This window comes from Tamandua tetradactyla, chromosome 3, assembly GCF_023851605.1.
Source record: "Tamandua tetradactyla isolate mTamTet1 chromosome 3, mTamTet1.pri, whole genome shotgun sequence".
Taxonomy (NCBI): domain Eukaryota; kingdom Metazoa; phylum Chordata; class Mammalia; order Pilosa; family Myrmecophagidae; genus Tamandua; species Tamandua tetradactyla.
The window spans coordinates 143,554,165-143,581,731 of record NC_135329.1 but is presented as its reverse complement, the minus strand read 5'-3'; the positions used below and the strand labels follow the sequence as shown (position 1 = coordinate 143,581,731).

Genomic DNA, 27,567 nt, shown 5'->3' with positions numbered 1-27,567 from the left:
GGTGATTTGTGAATGATGGTATAAACATATGATCGAATATTGTGCTGCCACAAAAAGGAACAAAGTTGTGAGGCATGCACCATTGCGAATGAACCTGAGGAACATTTGGTGAGGCAAAATAAACCAGAAACAGAAGAGCAATTGTTGTACGGTCTCATTTAGAAAATACTTATAAGAAAACAGGGGCCTAAATTATAAGCTCTTGTGGATGCTGTTTTCTATATGTATAATCTGGTATTCAGAGATAATAATGAAGGCGATCAGGTCAGGATTAAGGCAATTCAGAACACTGTGATAAGGAAGACATTGTCTGTATTTTAGAACCTCACGTACTCTTTGAGACCAAAGGAAGATAAATTTATTTTGACCAGAACCTAAATTTTCTGTAGCACATAATCTAACTCAACCTGTCTAGATAGCTCATTTAAACAATTGAAATGCAGAGAACCCAGAGTAAAAATGTGGGCTTTTAATCCTGCATAGATTAATGTAATGCCTGGATATATCCCAGAATATGTTAAGCAGATAATAAAAAAGTATTGGCAAAGTTTCTTGAGGGGTAGGAGAAAAAATATTCAACTTTACCATCGGGGAAACCCCTGATACTGTGTCAGACCTTAGGGATACCCAAATCAATAGGCCAAGCCCTTGACCTTGAGGCTTGCTGTTGTCAGACTTTTGTATATAGTGGAAAAGCTTAGGCTACTTATAGGTGTGCCTAAGAGGCACCTCCAGAGGACTTCTTTTGTTGCTCAGATGTAGCCTCAGTCTCTCTAAGCCCAACTGTGCAAGTGAAATCGTTGCCCTCCCTGCTAAGTGGAACATGACATTTGGGGGAAAAGTCTCCCTGGTGGCGTGGAGATGACTCCCAGAGATGAGTCTGGTCCTGTGAGCATGGCATCATCAATGCTATCTGACCAAAAGAGGGAAAAAGTGTAACATAAAAGTATCAGTGGCTGAGGGAGTTCAGGTAGAGTCGAGAGGCTACTCTGGAGGTTGCTCCTTTTGCAATCTTCAGTTAAACATTGCTAACTATCATTTAACTTGCCAACCCCCAACCAGGACCATTCCAGCCAATCCTGAAGAACACCTAGGACAATATATAAAATTCTGCAAAGGTTCCATACACTAGGGTAACTTTTCAGATGCCTGCAACCTCCACGTGGGTCACTGGACTAGATAATTCCTGAAACCTAGAGGGGCCAGCCTTTCCAGAACATCTGCTAGTTCTATCTCCCTACCCGTTATTATTGCCAGGCCTTTCAACATGAAAAAGTTAGAATGGCCATGCCCAAACACCCCTAAAGAGAGGGCTAGAAAGATCAAAGTTGATGGTGGAGTTATAAGATAAGATAGGATTTAACAAACAAATATGATTGCTGAACCATTAAATTGATATTTCTTTTAGTCTCCAGTGTCTTAGAGCAGCTAGGAGTAAAAACCCAAAATTGTGAGATTGTAACCCATATCAAACTCTGAAATCTGTTCTACAACTGATTGTTGTGCTATGCTTTGAAATTTATTACTTCTTGTATATGTTATTTTTCATGAAAAAGAAAGAAAAATGATGATAAAAATTTATATATTCCTTCTAGCCTCCAATGTTCTGGAGTAGCTAAAAGGAAAAATCTGAGATGATGGAATGGTAGCCCATGACAAACTTTGGGATCTGTCCTATAACTACTTGTTGAATAGTGCTTTGAAAACTGTTGCTTTTTTCTTTCTTTGCTTTGTATATATGTTATATTATATATATATATAAAGTTAGAAAAATCAATTGGTGGACTTCCAGCAAGATGGCAGAATAGGAGAGGCTGAGTTCATCCCAGCTCCATGCAACAATGAGAAAGGACTGAAAAATGTCTGGAACAGCAGTCCCAGGGTGTGAGTTTCGAGTGAGTGTCTTCGTCTTTACCTAGGGAGAACCTGAATGAAAAAGCAGAGATATTGGAATGGAAAGAATGTGATGAGTGCACTCCACCATGATTACAGCTTATCCTGGCAGCTGGCTAGAAAGATATTCCTTTTTGGCTCTGCAAGCTGGGAGTTTCCAGGGGGAACTTGGAAGCTAACAGACTTGCTTTTCTTGCGTACAAAACCAATTAGCCAGAGTACAGTGTCTGCACCTCACTCCTCAGACATGCTGTCACAAGCACATGGTTTATTTTGGCAGAGACTACTACAAGATCTTCCCCCACGGAGCAGGGAGAAACATAATGTTGCTGGCCCTATAACTGGCCAGCAAGAGGGAATTGATTTGTATCCCATGTCAATCCCCTGCCGCCACAGAGGCCTGGAAACCTCAGGCTTATATGGGCAGAGATGCGAAGCTGAGGAAACTGCTGAACTGTGTGCCATGACCACCCACCAGATATTTCCAGATTTGGCTGTATGCAGGGGAAATTGAAATGCCCAGTCCTTCATCCCAAGTGAGAGTTTTGGGGCTACAAGAACATTTGGATCCACAAGTGGTAGGCCCTAACTGGACTTCATTGGTTAATTAATTTAGCTGGCACCTGCAGGAGGGACCTGTGGGCCTGAAGAAGAGGTGACTGAAGTGCCCCATCTGTGGGAAAGAAGTGGAAAGTGCAGTCTGACAAATTGCCTTTCTGCCTAGTTTTCAATAGAGATTTAAGGAGAATTGCCATCTCCACGTGAGATCCAGGACTTGGTTTGGCAGAAGGACTGACAAACCAAGTCCAAAAGTGGATTTTCAGTGCAAATCTAAATACAAAACCACAGATACGTGAAGGAAGTTAACTTACAAAGTAATTTTATTAAGGCATTTGCATACTGAGTCCAACAGAAAATCATAAACCATGTTAAGACTTGTGTAGATATGGCCTAGTCATATGAGCTAATTAAATCACCGGAGGGTATATAGAATTTGGGACAACTAATCAAGGATATTAGTAACAAATAAAAGATATTTAAAAGACACTGGAAGAACATAAAGAAGAATTTGAAAGAATAAATAGGAAAATGGCAGATATCACAGAAATGAAAGATACTGTAGACCAAATTAAAAGCATATACAACAGCAGGTTTGAGGAGGCAAAAGAAAGAATAAGTGAGTTAGAAGATAGAAAAATTGAACTTGAACGCATAAAAGAACAAATGGCAAGAAACATAGAAAAAATGGACTAGATTTCAGGGGAATGAAAGCTAACATGATGCAGAGAAATGTAAGAATTATTGGTGTCCCCAAAGGAGAAGATGAAAGGGATAGGAAGGCAGGTTGACTAGATAATGGGAGAAAACTTCCCAACTCTTATAAAAGACGTAGATGTGCAAGTCACAGAAGTTAGTGAACGCCAAATGGAATAAATCTAAACAACCCTACTCCAAGACACATACTGATCAGAATGTAAGATACTGAAGAGAAGCAAGAAGTCATGAAAGCAGCGAGGGAAAAGCAATTCATTGCTTGTAAGGAAAACCATATAAGACTGAGTTCAGACTACTTAACAGCCATCATGGATACAAGAAGGCAGCGTTATGATATATTTAAGATTCTGAGCAAGAATGATTTCCAGCCAAGAATCTTTTTCCTGTTAAGCTGTCCTTCAATTTGAGGGAGAGATTAAAACCTTCACTGACAAATGAAAGTTAAGAGAATTTTCCAACAAAAGACCTGGACAAGAAATACTAAAGGGAGTTATGTCAGCTGAAGAAAAAAGATAGGAGTGGGAGGTATGGAGGAGAGTATGAAATTGAAGAGTAATAATAAGGGTAACTCAAAGGATTTTAAGAGAGAGAGGGGAAAAAAACATATAGATCTGATAAATACTAAAGAATAAGATGGTAGATTGAAGAACTGCCTTACCAGTGAGCCATGTTGGCTAAGTTTAATAGTAATAGGGAAGAGCATCTAAATCTGGCTACAAACTGAGAAATAATTGTTAAACCAGTGTTTTGGTTTGCTGAAGCTGCCAGAAAGCAATATACCAGAAATGGAACAGCTTTTAAAAGGGGAATTTACTTAGTTACAAGTTTACAGTATCAGGGCTAAAAAATGTCCAAAGTAAGGCATCCAGGAAAAGATACCTTGACTCAAGACAGGCCGATGGGTCCAGAACACCTCTGTCAGCTGAGAACACATGTGGCTGGCATCTGCTAGGGTCTTTGGCTTCTGGTTTCAAACACCTTCCCAGGGGGCATTTTCTTTCTGCATCGCCTGATGTTTCTGGCTGTTTGAGCTATGAGAATTTTCCAAAATGATTCCCTCTTAAAAGGCTCCATTAAGCAACCCACCTTGAATGAGTGGACACACATCTCCATGGAAACCACCAATTAAAAGGTCCCACCCACAGTTGAATGTGTCACATCTCCAGGGAAACAACTAAATAAACAAGATCCCTCCCTACAATATTGAATGAGAATTAAAGAACATGGCTTTTCTGGGGGTGCACAACAGTTTCAAACCATCAGAATCAGCAGTGATCATCCTTGCCTGTTGCCACCAGCTGTAGCCAGACTTCTAAACCACTGAAATAGAGTTAGGTGACCTGTGGGCTAACCCAGGGGACAATGACTCCACAAAGCTTCCTGAGATGTTTTCAACAGCAAATCCATGGGGTGGCAATAGCCAAAGCCCTAAAAGACACTGGTGTTGCTCTGTTGAAATGGTAAAATCTAGGGTTGACCCTTCAGAATGAGAAGTATACATGAGGTCCTTGTACTGATCCTGGAGATGGCAACCCTTAAGGGGAAGAAACACATTCTCATGACAATAAGGTAGACGTTTAGATGCACTTGATTTGAATATCTAAACTGATGTATTTTCATTGTATGCCTGAAGTTGGTGAAGCAGGCTTAGAGTTAGAATACCACTAGGTGTCCATTAAAGCTCATAAACTATTTTATTGTAGAAAAAGAAAGAATTGTCTTTACAATAATAACTCTGAATTTTGATGGAGTAAACTCACCAATTAAAAGATACAGATTGGCAGATTAGCTTAAAAATAGTCATCTATATGCTGTGTACAAGTGACTAATCTTAGACCTAAGGATATAAATAGATTGAAAGTGAAAGGATGGAATAATGTGTTTTGTGCAAGCTCTAACTAGAAGAAAGCAGAGGTAGCTGTATTAGTATCATAAAATTGACTTTAAATATAATTATGTCAATAAGAGACAAGGAAGGACATTGCATATTAATGAAAGGGACAGTTTATCAAGAAGAAATAACATTCATAAATGTTTATGCTCCCAATCAAGGAGCTCCAGAGTCCATGAGGCAAATACTGGCTAGATTTAAGGAAGCAGTTGACATTTTAACAAAAATAGTGGGCGATTTCAATACACCACTCTCCTCTATCAATAGAACAACTAGACAGAGGATCAATAAAGAAATAGAGAATTTAAACAATGTGATAAATGAATTAGACCTGACTGATATATATAGATTATTATACTGTAAAATATGAGGGTATATGTTCTTCTCTAGTGTTCATGAAACATTCTCCAGGATAGATCATATGCTGGGTCACAAATCAGGTCTTTATAAATTTAATATAAGATTGAAATTATTCAAAACACTTTCTCTGACTACAGTGGAATTAAATTGGAAATTAACAATCATCACCAAAGAATCAGAATTTTTACAAATATGTGAAGATTAAACAATGCATTTTTAAACAATCAGTGGGGCAAAGAGAAAATTGTTGGAGAAATTGGTTAATACCTGGAGATGAATGCAAATGAAGGTACAGCCTATCAGAATTTGTGGGATGCAGCAAAGGTAGTGCTGAGAGGGAAGTTTATCACCTTAAATGCCTACATTATAAAAGAAGAATGAGTAAAAATAGAGGACCTAACTGCTCACCTGGAGGAACTAGAGAAAGAACAGCAAACTAACCCGAGAGTAAATAGAAGAAGAGAAATAGCAGAGATTAAAGCAGAAGTAGATGAACAACAACAAAAAACAAAACCAATAGAATCAACGAAACTAAAAGTTGGTTCTTCTTTGAGAAAAATCAATAAAATTCATGGACCCCTAGCAGGACTGACTATGAAAAAAAAAAGAGAGGGTGCAAATAAACAAAATTAGAAGTGAGGAGGGAGTCATTGCTATGGGTCCTGAAGAAATTAAAAAATCATAAGATATTATGAGCAACTATATGCCAACGAACTAGATAACTTAGATGAAATGGACAAATTTCTAGAAACATGATTACCAACACTGTCTCAAGAAGAAATAGAGGATCCAAACAAAGCATTTATGAGCGGAGAGATTCAATTAGGAATTAAGTCTTCCTACAAAAATTGATAAGACTTCGACTAGAGAAGAGATCTGAATGAAGCTTATCTGGATAGGACTAAGGTAAATCAGAATTCAGGGTAAAGGGTGATATTGTAAATATTTTAAAACTTCAGCTTCTGTGTGAGAACAATTGCAGAGATGTTTATTTGGTGCGGAATGTGTATTTTAGGTAGCACATTATCTAATTTAACTCGTAAGTTCAGTTTATTTGAACACCATAATTACATGTAATCTTGCATAGGGTGTGAGGTCTTGTTGGTTTGTGTAGGTTAGTGTGATGCCCCGATATATACCAAAGTAAATTGGGCAGAGAATAAAAAAAATTTGCAAAGTCCCTGTTCTAGAATGCAACACACCAGAGATAGATCGACTTTTAATAAAAGGGGATTTATTTAGTTAAAACTGTATAATTCTTCAGAGGAAAGGTAGCTAAATTTCAACTGAGGTTCTTTCTCACACGGGAAGGCACAGGGCGATCTCTGCTGGCCTTCTCTCCAGGCCCCTGAGTTCCAACAGCTTTCCCCCAGGGTGATTCCTTTCTGCATCTCCAAAAGCCTGAGCTGAGCTGCAAGTGCTGAGATGAGGTATGCTAAGCTGCTTGGGCTGTGCTGCATTGAGCTCTCTCATTTAAGCATCCAGCCAATTAGATCAAACATCATTCATTGCAGCAGGCATCTCCCCTAGCCGACTGCAGATGTAATCAGCAGCAGATGAAATTCACATACCATTGGTTTGTCCACAGCAACAGAGTTAGGTACCTTCACCTGGCCAACTTGACACCTGAACCTAACTACCATAGTCCCCTTGGGACCCTGGAGAGAAAGGAGGAAATATTAAGCTTCCCCATTTGGGGAATTCCTGATATTCTCTCAAGCAGTGGAAACAACCAGTTCAATAGTCTGAGCCCTCAATCTTGGGGTTTGACCCTATTATTATATTATTCCTACAAAGGAGAAGCTAAGCCTACTCATAATTATGCCTAGGAGTCACCCCCAGAAAACTCTTGTTGCTCAGATGTGGCCTCTTTCTCTAAGCCAACTCAGCAGTTGAACTCACTGCCCTCCCCACTATGTGGGACATGACTCCCAGGGGTGTAAATCTCCCTGGTAATGTGGAACATGACTCCTGGGGATGAGCTGAGACCTGGCAGTGTGGGATTGAGAAAGCCTTTGTGACCAAAATGGGGAAAAGAAAAATGATACAAAATAAAATTTCAGTGGCTGAGAGATTTCAAACAGAGTTGAGAGATTATCTTGGGAGGTTATTATTATGCATTATATAAATAGCCCTTTTTAGTTTATGGTGAATTGGAGTGGCTAGAGGAACATACCTGAAACTGTTGAACTGTTGTTCCAGTAGCCTTGATTCTTGAAGATGATTGTATAACTATATCGCTTTTACATTGTGTCCATGTAATTGTGAAAACCTTGTGTCTAATGCTCTTTTTATTCAGGGTATGGGCAGAAGAGGAAAAAAATAAGGAAAAATAAGTAAATAGTAGGGAGGATAAGCGGTAAAAAAAATTGGGTAGATTGAAATGCTAGTGGTCACTGAGAGGGAGGGGTAAGGAGTATGGCATGTATGAGTTTCTTCTTTTCATTTCTTTTTCTGGAGTGATGCATATATTCTAAAAATGATTGTGTTGATAATGTGAGCCATTGTATGCTGTGGATGGATTGTGTGTGTAAAGATTTCTCAATAAAATATTTTTAAAAATTAATAACATATATAATCTAACAGTCTGAGATAATCACTGTAACATAGTGTGTGTGTGTAAAATATATTTTAAAAATATGATGGGATCTGCTGGGGAAAAAGAAAACTCCCTACAAAGAAAAATCCAGGGCCAGGTGGCTTCACAGGGGAATTTTATCAAACATTCCAAAAAGAACTAATACCAATTTTGCTCAAACTCTTTCCCAAAATTGAGGGAAAAGTATCATTGCCTAACTCATTTTGTGAAGCTAATATCATTTGAAATTTTTTTTTAATTTTTATTTTTTGGTTTCTTTTTTTATTGAAATGTATTATCTATTCACATGCCATGTGATCATCCAAAGTGTACAGTGCATCACAGTGTGATCGTATAGCTGTGCATTTATTATCCCAATCAACATTTTTTTGTGAAAAATAACATATATACAAAACAGCAATAAATTTCAAAGCACATCACAACAATTGGTTTTAGAACAGATTTCAGAGTTTGCTATAGGTTACAATTCCACAATTTTAGGTTTTTACTTCTAGCTGCTCTAAAATACTGGAGACTAAAAGAAAAATCAATATAATGAGTCAGCAGTCTTACTCATTTGCTAAACCCTACCTTTTCTGTATGACTCCACCATCACCTCTGATCTTTCTCCCATTCATGAGGGGTATTTGAGCTATGCTTATTCTAGCTTTTTCATGTTGGTAAGGGCTGTTGATATATGGGATAGGGGGATGGAACTAGTTTATGTTTTGGAGAGGCTGGCCCCTCTGCGTTTCAGGACTTATCTGGTCCAGGGACTCATTTATAGGTTCTAGGTTTTAGAAAATTACCCTAGTGCATGGAACCTTTGTAGAATATTATATGATGCTCTAGGTGTTTTTTTGGAATTGGCAGGAATTGTTTTGGTTGTGGTTTGGCAAGTTATGATAGGTAACAATGTCTAACTGAAGCTTGTGTAAGAGTGACCTCCAGAGTAGCCTCTCAACTCTATTTGAAATCTCTCAGCCACTGATACCTTATTTATTATACTTCTTTCCTCCTTTTTGGTCAGGATGGCATTGTTGTTTCCACAGTGCCAGGCCAGGCTCATCCCTGGGAGTCATCTCCTATACCTCAGGTAGACTTTCACCCCTGGATGTCATGTCCCATGTAGGGAGGAGGGCATGATTTCATGTGCAGAGTTGGGCTTAGAGCGAGAGAGAGAGAGGGCACATCTGAGCAACAAAAGAGGTCATCCAGAGGTAACTCTCAGATATATCTATAGGTAGGCTATGCTTGTGAAGCTAGTATCATTTTAATACCAAAAACTAGATAGTGATGTTACAAGAAAAGGAAATTATAGCCCAGATTTCCTTAATGAACATAAATGTAAAAATTCTCAATAAAATTCTAACAAATTGAATCCAGCGATACATTAAAAGAATTATACATCCTGACCAACTGGGATTTCTTCCAGGAATGCAAGGGTAAGAAAATCAATTAATGTTATAATAAAATCGATGGGAAAAATCATATAATCCTATCAGTTGATGCTGAAGAATGATTTGACAAAATTCAGCATCCTTTTGTAGTACCAACACTAGAAAAAGCAGGAATTGTAGAAAACTTCAACATCATTAAAGGCATGTATGAACAATACATAGCCAGCATTATTCTCAATGGGGAGAGATCTAAAGCATTCCCCTTAAGATCAGGAATGAGACAGGGATGCCTATTGTCACCTTGTGTTAGTTTGCAAGCTACTGGAATGTGATATGCCAGAACTGGAACAGCTTTTATAATGGGGAATTTAATGAGTTACTAGTTTACATTTCTAAGGAAGTGTAAGTGTCCAAATTAAGGCACCGACAAGAGGTTACCTTCACCCAGGGAAGGTCCATGGGTTAGGAACACCTTTGTCAGCTGGGTAGTCACGTGGCAGGCATCTGCCTCTCCAGGTTTTGGCTTGCTTGACATCTCATGACAACATCCGCTGGGCTCCAAGCGTCTCCAAACATTTGTGTCTCTGTTCTCCACATGTCCAAACTTTTGTCAGCTCTGCTGTGAAGTTGTTCTGAATCTTCTGTCGTTTTTCTTGGCTATATTGTTCCTTCGCATTGTTTCCTCTTTTTAAGTATTCCAGTAAGCTAATCAAGACCTACCTGGAATGGGTGGAGTCAAATCTCCATCTAATCAAAGGTCACACCCACAATTGGGTGTGTCACATCTCCCACTGAGATACTATAATAAAAGTTTCCAACCTACAGTATTGAATCAGGGTTAATAGAAAACAGCTGCTTCCACAAGAATGAGTGAGGATTAAAACATGACTTTTCTGAGGTGCGTAATATTTTCAAACCAGCACACACCACTAGTATTGAATGATGTGCTAGAAGTCCTAGCAAGAGCAGTTAGGCAGGAGAAAGAAATAAAAGGCATCCAAATAGGTATGAAAGAAGTACAACTTTCACTATTCGTAGATGACATGATCCTATACTTGGAAAATCCTGAGAAATCTGCAACAAAGCTGCTTGAGTTAATGAACAAATTTAGTATAGTGGTATGATACTAGATAAATGTGTAAAAATCAGAAATGTTTCTGCATACAAATGTGTCTTAAATATGGAGACAATTAAGGAAAAAATTCCATTCAAACTAGCCACTAAAAAAAGCAATCAAGTACTTAGGAATATGCTTGACTAGGTTAGTAAAGGACCTGTGCACAAAAAAGTACAAAATATTTAAAGAAATTAAAGAAGATCTCACCTGGTGGAAAGATATTCCATGCTCATGGATAGGAAGGTTGAATGTTGCTAAGATATGAGTCCTAACTAAATTGATTCTTACATTCAATGCAATACCAAATAAAATTCCAGCAAGCTATTTTGAAGACTTGGAAAAGCTAGTTATCACATTCATTTGGAAGGGAAAGGAACCCCAAATTGCTAAAGATATCCTAAAAAAGAAGAGTGAAGTGGGAGGATTAACACTTCCCAACTTTAAAGCTTATTACAAAGGCATAGTTGTCAAAACAACATGGTAGTGGCATCAAGATAGAAGTATTGTTCAGTGGAACTAAATTGGGAGTAGAGATTGACCACCAAACTTAGGTTCAATTGACAAGACTCCTGTACTGGTTTGAAAGGATTTATGTGCCCTAGAAAAACCATATTTTAATCCTACTCAATCTTGTGGGAGCAACTGTTTTTTTAATCCCTATTCACTAGTGTATGTTGGAGTCTTCTTTCGGTTATCTCTACGGAGATGTGACTCCCCCGCTTGTGGGTATTAACCTTTCATTAGAAAGAGATGTGACTCCACCCGTTCCAGGTGGGTCTTGATTCATTTACTGGAATACTTTAAAAGAGGAAATATTTTGGAGAAAGCTTGAGTACAATGAGATAGCCCCTAGAACTACCAGAGCCCATGTAGCCAGAGGCCTTTGAGATGAAGGAAAATGACCTCCACGGAGCTTCATGAAAGAAGCCTGGAGAGAAAGCTTGAAGACCATATTCACCACGTTCCTTTCCAGTTGAGAGAGAAACCCTGTACTTCATTGGCCTTTCTTGAGTGAGGGTAACCTCTTGTTGGTGCCTTAATTTGGACACTTTTTTTTTTTAGCTTTGTAATCCTATTTTTGCTATATTTTAAGTTTTTAAATTTTTTTAAACATAACATATAAACACAAATATTCTTACCATATGATCATTCTATTCTTGGTATATAAACAATAATTCACATTATCATCACATAGTTGTATATTTATGACCTTGATCACCTCCCAGAACATTTGCATCAATCCAGAAAAAGAAATAAAAAGAAAAAAGAAAAAGATTCATACATACCATACCCCCTCCGCTCATTGATCACCAGCATTTCAATTTACTAGGTTTATTTTAACATTTGTTCCCCCTATTATTTATTTATTTTTAATCCATATGTTTTACTTGCCTGTTGACAAGATAGATAAAAGCAGCACCAGACACAAGGTTTTCACAGTCACACAGTGATGTTGTGAAAGCTATAGCATTATACAATCATCTTCAAGAAACATAGCTACTGGAACGCAGCTGTATATTTTCAGTCAGTTCCCTCCAGCCTCTCCACTGTACCTTAACTAAGAAGGTGATATGTATTTAATGCATAAGAATAACCTCCAGGATAACCTGTCGACTCTGGGATCTCTCAGCCATTGACATTTTATTGTCTCATTTCACTCTTCCCTCTTTTAGTCGAGAAGGCTTTCTCAATCCCTTGATGCTGAGTCCCAGCTCATTCTAGGATTTCTGTCTCATGTTGCCAGGATGGTCCACACCCCTGGGAGTCATGTCCACATAGAAAGGAGGAGGGCAGTGAGTTTGCTTGTCATGTTGGCTGAGAGAGAGAGGCCACATTTGAGCAACAAAAAAGGCTCTCTAGGGGTGACTCATAGGCCTAGTTTTAAGTAGGCTTAGCCTATCCTTTGGGGGTTTAAGTTTCATATGAACCAAACCCCAAGATTGAGGACTCGGCCTATTGCTTTGGTTGTCCCCACTGCTTGTGAGAATATCCGGAATTCTCCACATGGGGAAGTTGAACTCCCCAAGGGAGTTTGCAAATACTTTTTTATTCAGTGTTCAAATCACTCTGGGATTTATCAGGGCATCACTCTGGACAAACCTACAAAATCTCATGCCCTACACAATGTTGCATGTACTTGTGTTCAGTTAAGCTGTCCACATAAGTTATATTAGGAACTGCACTACTAAAAACATATGTTTTGTACCCAATAAACATTTTTTGCTGTAGTCTCACATATAAGTTAAAGTCTTAAAATATGAATCACCATCTGTTTTCAACACCCTGCAGTATTGACATTCCTTTGTTTTTCCTCATGCAAAAAAATTTTTAAATTTGTACATTTAGTCACTGTCATACACTCTAGGCATTCCTAGATTATAGCAGCTCAGTCTTTATCGTCTATCTTTTCTTCTGATTTCATTTGTGCCCCCAGCCTCCTCCGTCTATCATTCTCACATTCAGTCTCATTCAGTGTTCTAACATTATTGTATTACAGTTAGGTAGTATTGTGCTATCTGTTTCTGAAGTTTTATAATCATTCCTGTTGCACAGTCTATATCCCTTCAGCTCCAATTACCTAGTATCTATCCTATTTCTATCTCCTGATGGTTTCTGTTCCTAACTGAAATTCTCCAAGTTCATTCACTCATGTTAGTTCACATCAGTGAGACCATACAATATTTGATTTGAACATTTTAATATACTTGCTGTAATTTGGACATTCTCATGGCCTTAGAACTATAAACTTGCAACTAAATTAGTTCCCCTTTTTAAAAGCCATTCCATTTCTTGTATATTGCATTCTGGCAGCTGGCAAACTAGAACAGCTCCCAAATCTATTGAATTGGGATAAAATAGTCTTTCTAATAAATGGGCTTGGGAAAACTGGTTACCAACAGTCAAAAGAATAAAAGAGGACTGATATTTTTAAACCTTATACAAAAATTAACTCAAAGTGGATTAAAGACCTAAATATGAGAGCTATAATATACTATAAAACTCCTGGAAGAAAACATAGGGAAACATTTTGAAGACCTAGTAATAGGAGGTAGTTTGCTGAACTTTACTCCTAAAGCAAAAGCAGCGAAAGAAAAAATAGGTAAAAGGGCGTGCCTCAGAATCAAAAGCTTCTTTGCCTCAAATAAATTTTGTCAAAAAGGTGAAGAGGCAGCCAACTCAATGGGAAAAAATATTTGGAAACCATACATCAGATAAGGGTTTGATATCCTGTGTACATAAAGGAATTATACAATTTAACAGCAAAAAAACAAAAAAGAAAAGAAAAGAAAATAGCCCAATTATAAAATGGGCAAAAGATTTGAATAGATATTTTTCTGAGGCGCAAATACAAATGACTTAAAAGCGCATGAAGAATTGCTTATCTTCTTTAGCTGTAAGGGAAATGCAAATTAAAGCTACAATGGGTTATCATCTTAATACCTGTAAGAATGACTGCTATTCTTACAGGTATAAGATGATGTGGAGAAATTGGAATACTTATTCACTGTTAGTGGAAGTGTATAATGATACAGCCACTGTGGAAGACAATTTGGCGGTTCCTCAAAAAACTAAACATCAAGTTCCCCTACAACCTGGAAATACCACTATGTGGTAGAAATCCAGCAGAGCTGAAAGAAATTATTCGAACAGACATTTGCACACTGATGTGCATAGTGGCATTATTCATCATTGCTAAAAGATAGAAACAATCCTAGTGCCCATCATCAGATAAATAAAATGTGTGTGTATGTGTGTGTATATATATATGATGGAATATTATGCAACAAGAGACAAAATGAGGACCCACAACGTATGACAATGTGGATGAATCTTGAGGACATAGGCATAAAAGGATAGATACTGTATAATCTTGATATTATGACTGATAAAGATGACAATATCAAGGCTCAGGCATACCAAATGAGTTGCTTTGAATAACAGGCAAGAAGTATTCAGCTCCCAGATGGAAATGCAATGCAACTTCCTCTGATACTTTGCTCTAGTACGATCTGGATGAAGAATTTGAGGACAGATGGGGAACGTGGTGCTTTCCCTCCTTCCCTCTTCTCTTTTCCTTCCTTTCTCCCATTTCCTTTCCTCTCTTTTTCTTTTTCTCTTTCTCTATTTTGATTTTTCATTCGTCCTTCCTTCCCTCCCCCCAAAAAAGAAAAAAGTTTAAGGAGAATCAGTGGGATATAGACGTGAGTTCATTTCTGAACTCTCAGTTGTTTTATACCAGTCTGTTTGTCCTTATGCTCGTTCCATACTGTTTTGATTACTGCAACTTTGGGATGTTTTAAAATCAATAAATATGATTTCTCCAACTTTGTTCTTTTTCAGGATAGTTTTTGGCTATTAGGGGCCCCTTCCCCTTCCATAGAATTTTTTTTTTTAATTTTAAAAATTTTTAGAAATTAACATTTTTTTTTCCTTCCATACTAATTTGATGATTGGCTTTTCTATTTCTGCAACAAAGACTGCTGAAATTTTGATTGGGATTATATTGAACCTGTAAATCTCTTTGGGTGGTATTAGCATCTTAACAATATGAAATCTTCCAATCCATGAACATGTAATGTCTTTCTGTTTATTTGTCTTATTTAATTCCTTTCAGCAGTGTTTTGCAGTTTTCATTGCATAGGTCTTTTTTTTATTTTTTTTATTTCTTTTTTTTTTAACATTTTTTTTATTAATTAAAAAAAGAATTAACAAAACAATTAGAAATCATTCCAATCTACATGTACAATCAGTAATTCTTTTTTTTTTTTTTTTTTTTAGTAATGGGTTTTTTTTTTATTAATTAAAAAAAATTAACAAAACAATTAGAAATCATTCCAATCTACATGTACAATCAGTAATTCTTAATAACATCACATAGTTGCATATTCATCATTTCTTAGTACATTTGCATCGATTTAGAAAAAGAAATAAAAAGACAACAGAGGGCGGGCCGCGGTGGCTCAGCGGGCAAAGTGCTTGCCTGCTATGCCGGAGGACCTCGGTTCGATTCCCGGCCCCACCCCATGTAACAAAAACGGAGAAACAGAATACAATAAAAACAAGAAAATGTTTAAAAATGTTTCCCTTTCCTCCTTCCTTCCTTCCTTCTATCCTTCCTTCCTTCTCTCTGTCTTTCCTTTAAAAAAAAAAAAAAAAAAAAAAAAAAAAAAAAAGACAACAGAATAAGAATTAAAACAATAGAAAGAACAAAACAAAAACAAAAACAAAAACAAAAAACCTATACCTCACATGCAGCTTCATTCAGTGTTTTAACATAATTGCATTACAATTGGGTAGTATTGTGCTGTCCATTTCTGAGTTTTTATATCCAGTCCCGTTGTACAGTCTGTATCCCTTCAGCTCCAATTATCCCTTCTCTCTTTTTTTTTTTTTTTTTAATTAACGGAAAAAAAGAAATTAACCCAACATTTAGAGATCATACCATTCTACATATGCAATCATTAATTCTTAACATCATCACATAGATGCATGATCATCATTTCTTAGTACATATGTATTGGTTTAGAAGAACTAGCAACATAACCGAAAAAGATATAGAATGTTAATATAGAGAAAAAAATAAAAGTAATAATAGTAAAATCAAAACAAAACAAAACAAAAACCTATATCTCAAATGCAGCTTCATTCAATGTTTTAACATGATTACTTTACAATTAGGTATTATTGTGCTGTCCATTTTTGAGTTTTTGTATCTAGTCCTGTTACACCGTCTGTATCCCTTCAACTCCAATTGGCCATTATCTTACCCTGTTTCTACCTCCTGCTGGACTCTGTTATCAAGGACATATTCCAAATTTATTCTTGAATGTCTGTTCACATCAGTGGGACCATACAGTATTTGTCCTTTAGTTTTTGGCTAGACTCACTCAGCATAATGTTCTCTAGGTCCATCCATGTTATTACATGCTTCATAAGTTTATCCTGTCTTAAAGCTGCATAGTATTCCATCGTATGTATATACCACAGTTTGTTTAGCCACTCTTCTGTTGATGGAGATTTTGGCTGTTTCCATCTCTTTGCAATTGTAAATAACGCTGCTATAAACATTGGTGTGCAAATGTCCGTTTGTGTCTTTGCCTTTAAGTCCTTTGAGTAGATTCCCAGCAATGGTATTGCTGGGTCGTATGGCAATTCTATATTCAGCTTTTTGAGGAACCGCCAAACTGCCTTCCACAGTGGTTGCACCATTTGACATTCCCACCAACAGTGGATAAGTGTGCCTCTTTCTCCGCATCCTCTCCAGCACTTGTCATTTTCTGATTTGTTGATAATGGCCATTCTGGTGGGTGTGAGATGATATCTCATTGTGGTTTTGATTTGCATTTCTCTAATGGCCAGGGACATTGAGCATCTCTTCATGTGCCTTTTGGCCATTTGTATTTCCTCTTCTGATAGGTGTCTGTTCAAGTCTTTTTCCCATTTTGTAATTGGGTTGGCTGTCTTTTTGTTGTTGAGATGAACAATCTCTTTATAAATTCTGGATACTAGACCTTTATCTGATATATCATTTCCAAATATTGTCTCCCATTGTGAAGGCTGTCTTTCTACTTTCTTGATGAAGTTCTTTGATGCACAAAAGTGTTTAATTTTGAGGAGTTCCCATTTATTTATTTCCTTCTTCAGTGCTCTTGCTTTAGGTTTAAGGTCCATAAAACCGCCTCCAGTTGTAAGATCCATAAGATATCTCCCAACATTTTCCTCTAACTGTTTTATGGTCTTAGACCTAATGTTTAGATCTTTGATCCACTTTGAGTTAACTTTTGTATAGGGTGTGAGAGATGGGTCTTCTTTCATTCTTTTGCATATGGATATCCAGTTCTCTAGACACCATTTATTGAAGAGACTGTTCTGTCCCAGGTGAGTTGGCTTGACTGCCTTATCAAAGATCAAATGTCCATAGATGAGAGGGTCTATATCTGAGCACTCTATTCGATTCCATTGGTCGATATATCTATCTTTATGCCAATACCATGCTGTTTTGACCACTGTGGCTTCATAATATGCCTTAAAGTCCAGCAGCGCGAGACCTCCAGCTTCGTTTTTTTTCCTCAAGATGCTTTTAGCAATTCGGGGCACCCTGCCCTTCCAGATAAATTTGCTTATTGGTTTTTCTATTTCTGAAAAATAAGTTGTTGGGATTTTGATTGGTATTGCATTGAATCTGTAAATCAATTTAGGTAGGATTGACATCTTAACTATATTTAGTCTTCCAATCCATGAACACGGTATGCCCTTCCATCTATTTAGGTCTTCTGTGATTTCTTTTAGCAGTTTTTTGTAGTTTTCTTTATATAGGTTTTTTGTCTCTTTAGTTAAATTTATTCCTAGGTATTTTATTCTTTTAGTTGCAATTGTAAATGGGATTCGTTTCTTGATTTCCCCCTCAGCTTGTTCATTACTAGTGTATAGAAATGCTACAGATTTTTGAATGTTGATCTTGTAACCTGCTACTTTGCTGTACTCATTTATTAGCTCTAGTAGTTTTGTTGTGGATTTTTCCGGGTTTTCAATGTATAGTATCATATCGTCTGCAAACAGTGATAGTTTTACTTCTTCCTTTCCAATTTTGATGCCTTGTATTTCTTTTTCTTGTCTAATTGCTCTGGCTAGAACCTCCAACACAATGTTGAATAATAGTGGTGATAGTGGACATCCTTGTCTTGTTCCTGATCTTAGGGGGAAAGTTTTCAATTTTTCCCCATTGAGGATGATATTAGCTGTGGGTTTTTCATATATTCCCTCTATCATTTTAAGGAAGTTCCCTTGTATTCCTATCTTTTGAAGTGTTTTCAACAGGAAAGGATGTTGAATCTTGTCGAATGCCTTCTCTGCATCAATTGAGATGATCATGTGATTTTTCTGCTTTGATTTGTTGATATGGTGTATTACATTAATTGATTTTCTTATGTTGAACCATCCTTGCATACCTGGGATGAATCCTACTTGGTCATGATGTATAATTCTCTTAATGTGTTGTTGGATACGATTTGCTAGAATTTTATTGAGGATTTTTGCATCTGTATTCATTAGAGAGATTGGTCTGTAGTTTTCTTTTTTTGTAATATCTTTGCCTGGTTTTGGTATGAGGGTGATGTTGGCTTCATAGAATGAATTAGGTAGTTTTCCCTCCACTTCGATTTTTTTGAAGAGTTTGAGGAGAATTGGTACTAATTCTTTCTGGAACGTTTGGTAGAATTCACATGTGAAACCATCTGGTCCTGGACTTTTCTTTTTAGGAAGCTTTTGAATGACTAATTCAATTTCTTTACTTGTGATTGGTTTGTTGAGGTCATCTATGTCTTCTTGAGTCAAAGTTGGTTGTTCATGTCTTTCCAGGAACCCGTCCATTTCATCTAAATTGTTGTATTTATTAGCGTAAAGTTGTTCATAGTATCCTGTTATTACCTCCTTTATTTCTGTGAGGTCAGTAGTTATGTCTCCTCTTCCATTTCTGATCTTATTTATTTGCATCCTCTCTCTTCTTCTTTTTGTCAATCTTGCTAAGGGCCCATCAATCTTATTGATTTTCTCATAGAACCAACTTCTGGTCTTATTGATTTTCTCTATTGTTTTCATATTTTCAATTTCATTTATTTCTGCTCTGATCTTTGTTATTTCTTTCCTTTTGCTTGCTTTGGGATTAGTTTGCTGTTCTTTCTCCAGTTCTTCCAATTGAACAGTTAATTCCTGAATTTTTGCCTTTTCTTCTTTTCTGATATAGGCATTTAGGGCAATAAATTTCCCTCTTAGCACTGCCTTTGCTGCATCCCATAAGTTTTGATATGTCGTGTTTTCATTTTCATTTGCCTCGAGGTATTTACTAATTTCTCTTGCAATTTCTTCTTTAACCCACTCGTTGTTTAAGAGTGTGTTGTTGAGCCTCCAGGTATTTGTGAATTTTCTGGCATTCCGCCTCTTATTGATTTCCAACTTCATTCCTTTATGATCCGAGAAAGTGTTGTGTAAGATTTCAATCTTTTTAAATTTGTTAAGACTTGCTTTGTGACCCAGCATATGGTCTATCTTTGAGAATGATCCATGAGCACTTGAGAAAAAGGTGTATCCTGCTGTTGTGGGATGTAATGTCCTATAAATGTCTGTTAAGTCTAGCTCCTTTATAGTAATATTCAGATTCTCTATTTCTTTATTGATCCTCTGTCTAGATGTTCTGTCCATTGATGAGAGTGGGGAATTGAAGTCTCCAACTATTATGGTATTTGTGTCTATTTCCCTTTTCAGTGTTTGCAGTGTATTCCTCATGTATTTTGGGGTATTCTGGTTCGGTGCATAAATATTTATGATTGTTATGTCTTCTTGTTTAATTGTTCCTTTTATTAGTATATAGTGTCCTTCTTTGTCTCTTTTAACTGTTTTACATTTGAAGTCTAACTTGTTGGATATTAGTATAGCCACTCCTGCTATTTTCTGGTTGTTATTTGCATGAAATATCTTTTCCCAACCTTTCACTTTCAACCTATGTTTATCTTTGGGTCTAAGATGTGTTTCCTGTAGACAGCATATAGAAGGATCCTGTTTTTAAATCCATTCTGCCAATCTATGTCTTTTGATTGGGGAATTCAGTCCATTAACATTTAGTGTTATTACTGTTTGGATAATATTTTCCTCTGCCATTTTGCCTTTTGTATTATATATATCATATCTGACTTTCCTTCTTTCTACACTCTTCTCCATACCTCTCTCTTCTGTCTTTTCGGTTCTGACTCTAGTGCTCCCTTTAGTATTTCTTGCAGAGCTGGTCTCTTGGTCACAAATTCTCTCAGTGACTTTTTGTCTGAGAATGTTTTAATTTCTCCCTCATTTTTGAAGGACAATTTTGCTGGATATAGGAGTCTTGGTTGGCAGTTTTTCTCTTTTAGTAATTTAAATATATCATCCCACTGTCTTCTAGCTTCCATGGTTTCTGCTGAGAAATCTACACATAGTCTTATTGGGTTTCCCTTGTATGTGATGGATTGTTTTTCTCTTGCTGCTTTCAAGATCCTCTCTTTCTCTTTGACCTCTGACATTCTAACTAGTAAGTGTCTTGGAGAACGCCTATTTGGGTCTAATCTCTTTGGGGTACGCTGCACTTCTTGGATCTGTAATTTTAGGTCTTTCATAAGAGTTGGGAAATTTTCAGTGAAAATTTCTTCCATTAGTTTTTCTCCTCCTTTTCCCTTCTCTTCTCCTTCTGGGACACCCACAACACGTATATTTATGCGGTTCATATTGTCCTTGAGTTCCCTGATACCCTGTTCAAATTTTTCCATTCTTTTCCCGATAGTTTCTGTTTGTTTTTGGAATTCAGATGTTCCATCCTCCAAATCACTAATTCTATCTTCTGTCTCTTTGAATCTATCATTGTAGGTATCCATTGTTTTTTCTATCTTTTCTACTTTGTCCTTCACTTCCATAAGTTCTGTGATTTGTTTTTTCAGTTTTTCTATTTCTTCTTTATGTTCAGCCCATGTCTTCTTCATGTCCTCCCTCAATTTATCGATTTCGTTTTTGAAGAGGTTTTCCATTTCTGTTCGTATATTTAGCATTAGTTGTCTCAGCTCCTGTATCTCATTTGAACTATTGGTTTGTTCCTTTGACTGGGCCATATTTTCAATTATTTGAGCGTGATCCGTTATCTTCTGTTGGCGTCTGCGCATTTAGACAGATTTCCCTGGGTATTGGATCCAAAAGTTTGGAAGATTTTCCTGTGAAATCTCTGGGTTCTGTTTTTCTTATCCTGCCCAGTAGGTGGCGCTCGTGGCACACGTTTGTCTGCGGGTCCCACCAGTAAAAGGTGCTGTGGGACCTTAAACTTTGGAAAACTCTCGCCGTCCGGGGGAGTTCGCTAGCCGAAGCGGCTTGAGCCAGCCCAGGGTCCGAACGCAGGTAGGGTTGCTGGTCGCCGCAGCCCGGGAAAGAGCCCGTCCGAATTTCCTAGTCAGCCCTGGGCGACAAGCGTGGCGAGAGGGCGCCAGCGGCAGCAGCCCGCCTGGGAGAGTACACGTTCCCCGGGAGTCACGGGTTTGGAAGGGGCCTCCCCCACCCGTCACCGTTCTCCACGGCCTGAGGATTTCCGATCCAATTCTCTCAGTTGGTCCGGGGGGTTGCGCGTGGTGTGAACGCCAGCCGCCTTGGTTTCAGGGGACCGCCTCTCCCATTCTCCCAGCCGGCCCGGGAAGGGGGAAGGGAGTAACTCCGGCCGCTTCCCGCCCCGCCCGGTGAGGCCCGCGCGCCTCGGCAATCTCACCCGAGCTGCTTCTCTCAGCCTGCCAGCCGTTCCAGGATGGGGTACTCTGTCTTTTTTATCTCTGTTGTGGCTTTGGGCGCTTTCTGTATCGTTTCTAGTCCCCTAGTAGCTGCCCTGGAGAAGAAACTAAGATCCGCGCGTCTTACTAAGCCGCCATCTTCCAGGAAGTCCGCATAGGTCTTTTATGTCTTTCCTTAAATTCATTCCTGGATATTTTGTTCTTTTAGATGCTTTCTTTGGAATTGTTTTCTTGATTTCCTTTTCACATTGTTCATTGCTGGTTTCTGTAGAAACCTAATGGAATTTTTTTTTTTTTTTTTTTTTTTTTTTTTTAAAGAGAGAGGGAGGAAGGGAAGGAAAGACAGAGAGAAGGAAGGAAGGATGGAAGGAAGGAAGGGAGGAAGAAAGGGAAACATCTTTAAACATTTTCTTGTTTTATTATATTTTGTTTGTTTGTTTGTTTCTTACATGGGCTGGGGCCGGGAATCGAACCGGGGTCCTCCGGCATAGCAGGCAAGCACTCTTGCCCGCTGAGCCACCGCGGCCCGCCCCCTAATGGAATTTTGCATGTCAATCTTTTATCCTGCCATTTTGCTGAATTAATTTATTAGCTCTAATACTTTCTAGTGGATTCTGTGGAATCTTCTATATATAAGATTGTATCATCTGCAAACAGAGTTAACTTTACTCTTTGCTTTCTAATTTGGATGTTTTTTGTTTCTTTTCCTTGCCCAATTATTCTAGCTAACACTTCTACTATAATGTTGAATAGCAGTGGTGAAAGCAGGCATCCTTGTCTTGTTCCTGATATTAAAGGGAAAACTTCCAGTCTTTACTGTTGAGTATGATGTTAGCTGCCTATTTTTTATATAGGCCTATTATCATGTTGAGGAAATTCCCTTTTATTCCTAGTTTTTTTTTTTATTCAAGAAAGAGCACTGGACTTTGTTAAATGCCTTCTTTTCATCAAGATGATGTGTTTTCCCCCTTCATTCTATTAATGAGGTGTATTGTATTGATTGATTTTCTTCTATTGAACCACTCTAGCATTCCGAGATAAATTCCATTAGGTCATGGTCTATATTCCTTTTAATACGTTGTATTCAATTTAGTCTTATAAATTTAAAAATATATATTTTTTATAGTTTGTGTTATTTGGGCTCCAAATAAGATCTGTGTATTGTAATTAATTTTATATGTCATTGGTATTTTAAAATTGAGCTTCCCCCTCCTGAAAAACTTTTTTCTTGCCATCTTAGGATGTTTGCTCTGTAGTTCCCTATAGTCTTCATTTTTTTTTCTGATTGTGCTCTCTTGCTGGTGTTCAGCATCTTCCTTTGTCCCTTGTGTTTTTCGCAAATCTGTAATTAGGTCTAGAACAGTAGTTCTCAGTGGTGCAGTTTTGTACCCCAGGTAACATTTAGCAATGTCTGGATACTTTTTTGTTTTTTTTAATTGTGGGGTACTATTGGTATCCAGTGGGTAGAGGTCAGGAGTACTGCTAAACGTGCTACAGTGCACAAGAGGCCCCTACAGCAAGGAATTATCTGTTTCAATATGTTAAAAGGGTTGCAGTTGAGAAACCCTCATTAAAACACTTGATCAAATTCAGGTTTAACTATTTTTGGTGTAGTTATCTTTTTTCATGATATTTGAGGCTATTGATTATTTCTTAGATCCCTTAATTTGCTAGGGGTTTGCAAAATATTCTAATTCTGTCATTCTTTCTTTCTTTCCTAGAATACCACTAAAAAAGAGGAACTTTCTTTCATTAATTATTTGGTTTCCTTGAGTTACAGTTTGTTCAGTAAAGCCTGGTTAAATACTTGATGTTTTCCCATTATTTACTAGCCAATAATATTTTATCTTTCATTCCAGGTTGATCTCCTATCAAGAGTTTTTGGCATTTGAATCTGTTTTGTGTGCTCCAGATTCCATGTTTATAGTGGCTTTCCAATTGTTTGACAAGAGTGGAAATGGAGAGGTGACATTTGGTAAGGAATAAAAAAGATTATAAGTAATAAGTAAAGTCAGCGATGCTGGTCCAGTCTTTATTTGCTAAGTCTAGTAACTTGAATATAAACTTCTGCTAATTTAGAACCTTAGTCTATAAGCAAAATATGAATTTCCTAAAGGGATTTGTCCAGGTAAATTAATTGTTTTATTTTCTTCAAAGCATTAGGGTATTGCAAAAATGAAGAAATCTAGGAATGTAGTTGCTTCAGCTCATTGGCCACTGGCATGCTTTCACATTCCTAAAATAGGTGGTGTAAAATTTTCTTGTTCTGGGCCAAATTCTTTATGAAGGAAACCATGAACAATATGGAATAATCTCATTCTTTAAATGTTTTTAGGGTAGGGAGTTCAGAGCTTCTTTGTGGCATCTTTGGCAAATTTCTGCTAGTTCATTTTAAACACCAAGAACAGAGCTAAAGGAAGCAGGTAAGGCAAGATTACCTAGCTTCCTCTGATCCCCCATTTTAGATTTTTGGTTTTAGAAAACAAGACCAAGAATAGTAAAACTACTGTCTGAGTTGGATGTAGAAATTAATTTAAATCCCTGGCAGGCCATAATGCTAACATGTTGTTGATGTTTCGCAAATGTACAAACCACGATTTGTAATCGTATATTAGGTTTTTTTGTTTTTTAATTTTTATTTTAGTAACATATATACTCCCTAAAATTTCCCTTTTTAACTACTTTCAAATATACAGTTCAGTGCTGTTGATTAAGTTCACTGTTTTGCCATATATTAATTTGTAAAGATGTTATTGGCAGAAATTACTTTATGCTTAGTGAGGTAGTCAATATTTCCTTTAACAGGCCTTTCAATAAAAACAAGGTAGTGTTTTCAGCGACTTTGAGTCCCCTGTTTAGTGTGAATTGGCATTAATATTTCTAGACAAACCCTTGAAAATCAGGCCTTCCCTGATCCACAATTGGCAAATATTTATTCACTGTGGTGTTTGAGTTATAAAACAAATGTCCTTTAGGAAGAAATGCACCGTCCAAAGGAAGAATAATCACTGCCATGGGAAAACTGGTGAAAAAACACAGGTACTCAGAAGGATGCGGCACCTTTGCTTGAGCTGGGCGGACACTTCCCAGCTTGGCATCCTTGTTTCCTTCCTTCCGCCCACTGACCCATATCTTCTGTGTGAGAAAATTTTCCTCAAAAATACCTCTACAGAGGCTTTTAGGCTTCTGTGTAATTGTTGGCATTCTTTCTACTCTGGAGCAAGTTCTAGCCGTTCTGCCTTGTAAAGCATGTCGGCTTTCCTCAGAAACACTCAGATTCTGTAGTTTAAAGCACAAAACCTTTATCCTTACACCAGTCAGCATTAAACCTGTACTACGAATAATGCTGCATTTTCTGTCTTTGATAGCTTTTATTTACGTGCATTTCTTCCAAATGTGGTACGCAAATGCTTGGGAAATTGCCCAATATAAAAGCCAATGTAACTAAGTTAGTGATACTATACCTGTGCTTATATCATGTGTGCTTTGTTTAAAAATTGATTCCCCAAAATTAAATTCTAATTTCTTTTCTCCCTCCTACCTTGGTATCCAGATTCTTCTCCATTTTATTCCTTTTCCCTACTTCTATTTTTTAAAAAATAAGTCAGGTCAGTTCGTTCAGCAGACAAACAGTAGAGACCCATGCTATTGCTGATTCGTAGATTAAAATGCATGTAGGAAGTAACTGAGTGATTTACACTTTTACTTTATGCAGATGAAAGCTTGTAGTTATTAGATCCCAACTTTATCATTTTAGAGATGTTTTGTTTTTCCCTCAGTCTGTTGTTCATGAGTGAGGAATTAAAGAATGTTCTTAGGATTAAAAACAAAACAAGTCGGTTTTAGTTTTAATAGCACCTGGTTTGAACTGAAGGATGTAACCCTCCAGGTCTTGCTTTCATTATTCTGCTCTGTAATCAAGAGAATAAGAGAAATGTAAGAAAAAGAGGAAGCTGTCCTCCGTTTCAGCCTTGTTCCTGGATAGGCCTCTTGAGGAGGCTCACCTATTTTTCTAAAACCTTGCCTATTTCCCCTCCCCATGCTGCTTCCCTAGTTCTGAGGATCTATTTTGCTACAGATTTTCTTAACTCGAATAAAAAGTGAAAAAAAAATGCAATGAACCATAATGGAATGTTTAATTTTATGTTCTTAAGAAAAGAAGAAAAGCATTGAAACTTCTTTCTTATAACAAATGTCATTTAACAAGTTTTCTAAGGCCCGCTTATTTCAGGGTGTATTCAAGACTACAGAATTTCTGCATAAGGAAATAATTAACTTGGAGTTTATTTTAATAGGATTTTGGATCTGTGATGAAGGTCAGTTTTCATGTTTGTACCTCTTAAAATGAATTGTGCTTATGTATTTACAGACACATGTTTAGATAAAAGGAAATTTTAGATCCATTCTATCTCTAAAACCTTTTTACCAAATGGCCTTATAGTTTCTAGTTTAAAGTTTATCTAAAACATAGTTTTCTCTTGTGCATATGAGGAAAGAGATGTGGGAGAGAAGATTGGATGCAAGGTACAAATGCACTGGAGAAAAAATTAAGCCGTCAGTTTAGTATCTCATGGATTATGATGAAGTGTTATCTGTGTAATGTATATATTGTTCTCATGTATGCTTTAAATTTTTTAGTTATACTTTTTATGCACATCAAGTTGTATACTGAAATTGTGTGCATCTTGGCAAGTATTTATAGAAATAGCAGAACTTGAGTGCTGGACAAGGTCTTCTTATTTTTAGAGATGCACACATTCTGGGTGAGAGGACTTAGGTTGAGTTCTTGGTAATCCATTTCTGAACGTGCAGGCTTAGGAGAGGGTTCTGGAGTTTGAGTGAATAAAACCATTAATTAGTCATTACTTTTTTGATGTCCCTTTAATCAAACTTCTGATGCATGCTGTGGATAATTACCTAATGGCCTGTTTAGGTGCTACTGCCTGAAAGCACGAGCCTTGGTCGAGACCATCGCATGATTGCTGGGTGTTAGATCCAGTGTAAATTTTCCTTGGTCCCATTATTATTCACTCGTGTACTGGATATTCTGCTTGGTAGAATTGGGCTGAGGTAACCTAGATAACCAGTTATACTAGGTAGTGCTGTCGTTAGCCACCATGCATTTATATCAGTTTTTCTTAAAAAGCACCTGTTGATTTAACAAGTGTGTAATCATTCTAAAAAAAGGCAAACTGCTTACCCATTAACTAATAAACAAGTATTGCGCATGCTATTTGTTGTACGTTTGCTATTAAAAAAACATCAGCATTGTGTTCCAAAGTGTTTGCCTAGGAAAGGAAATTCTCCAAAGTGAACTTTTCCAAGGGCACATCTTTACTTTTAGAATTTAGAACCATCAAAAACAGGGACTCCTTTAGATTCAGTACTGTGGCAGACCATCGGTATGTACAGCAAATTGAAATTTGTTCCATTTGTACCTCCTTTTTCTCCTAAAAGGAAGAACAGATTGGAGTGGTTTAGGCATACTGCTATTTTTAAAAGGTTCAGGTGAGAAATGTAGATTTGAAGAATGTGGTACCCTTTCTCATGGAAACAAAGCTGTAGACATTGGAATAATATGAACATTTAATGGTAGTAAATACCTGGTTCCATCTGGTAAGAAGTACAGCTTCCCTTAGGTGTTCAAATTAAATCTGGAAGAATTGTTGGGACCCCTTTCTTAGAATTGCTTTCATACCTCGCTGAGAAGGTCATGTTAATACTCAAGGCTACTAGGATAACTTAGAGTTTGAGGTAACAGAAAG

General features: G+C 37.3%; 1 protein-coding gene across 3 annotated transcripts in view; it reads left to right on the top strand.

Moving 5' to 3' along the window:
* Window positions 1-27,567, top strand: part of SLC25A12 (solute carrier family 25 member 12) — a 147,871-nt gene that overhangs the window by 57,545 nt on the left and 62,759 nt on the right. For 2 of the 3 annotated variants that reach the window (XM_077154137.1, XM_077154136.1), the window contains exon 4: window positions 23,662-23,777. In XM_077154137.1, coding sequence (XP_077010252.1) covers window positions 23,662-23,777 — 116 coding nt within the window. Of the gene's footprint in view, window positions 1-23,661; window positions 23,778-27,567 lie in introns of those variants that run through there. The other variant, XM_077154138.1, reaches the window with a different exon arrangement.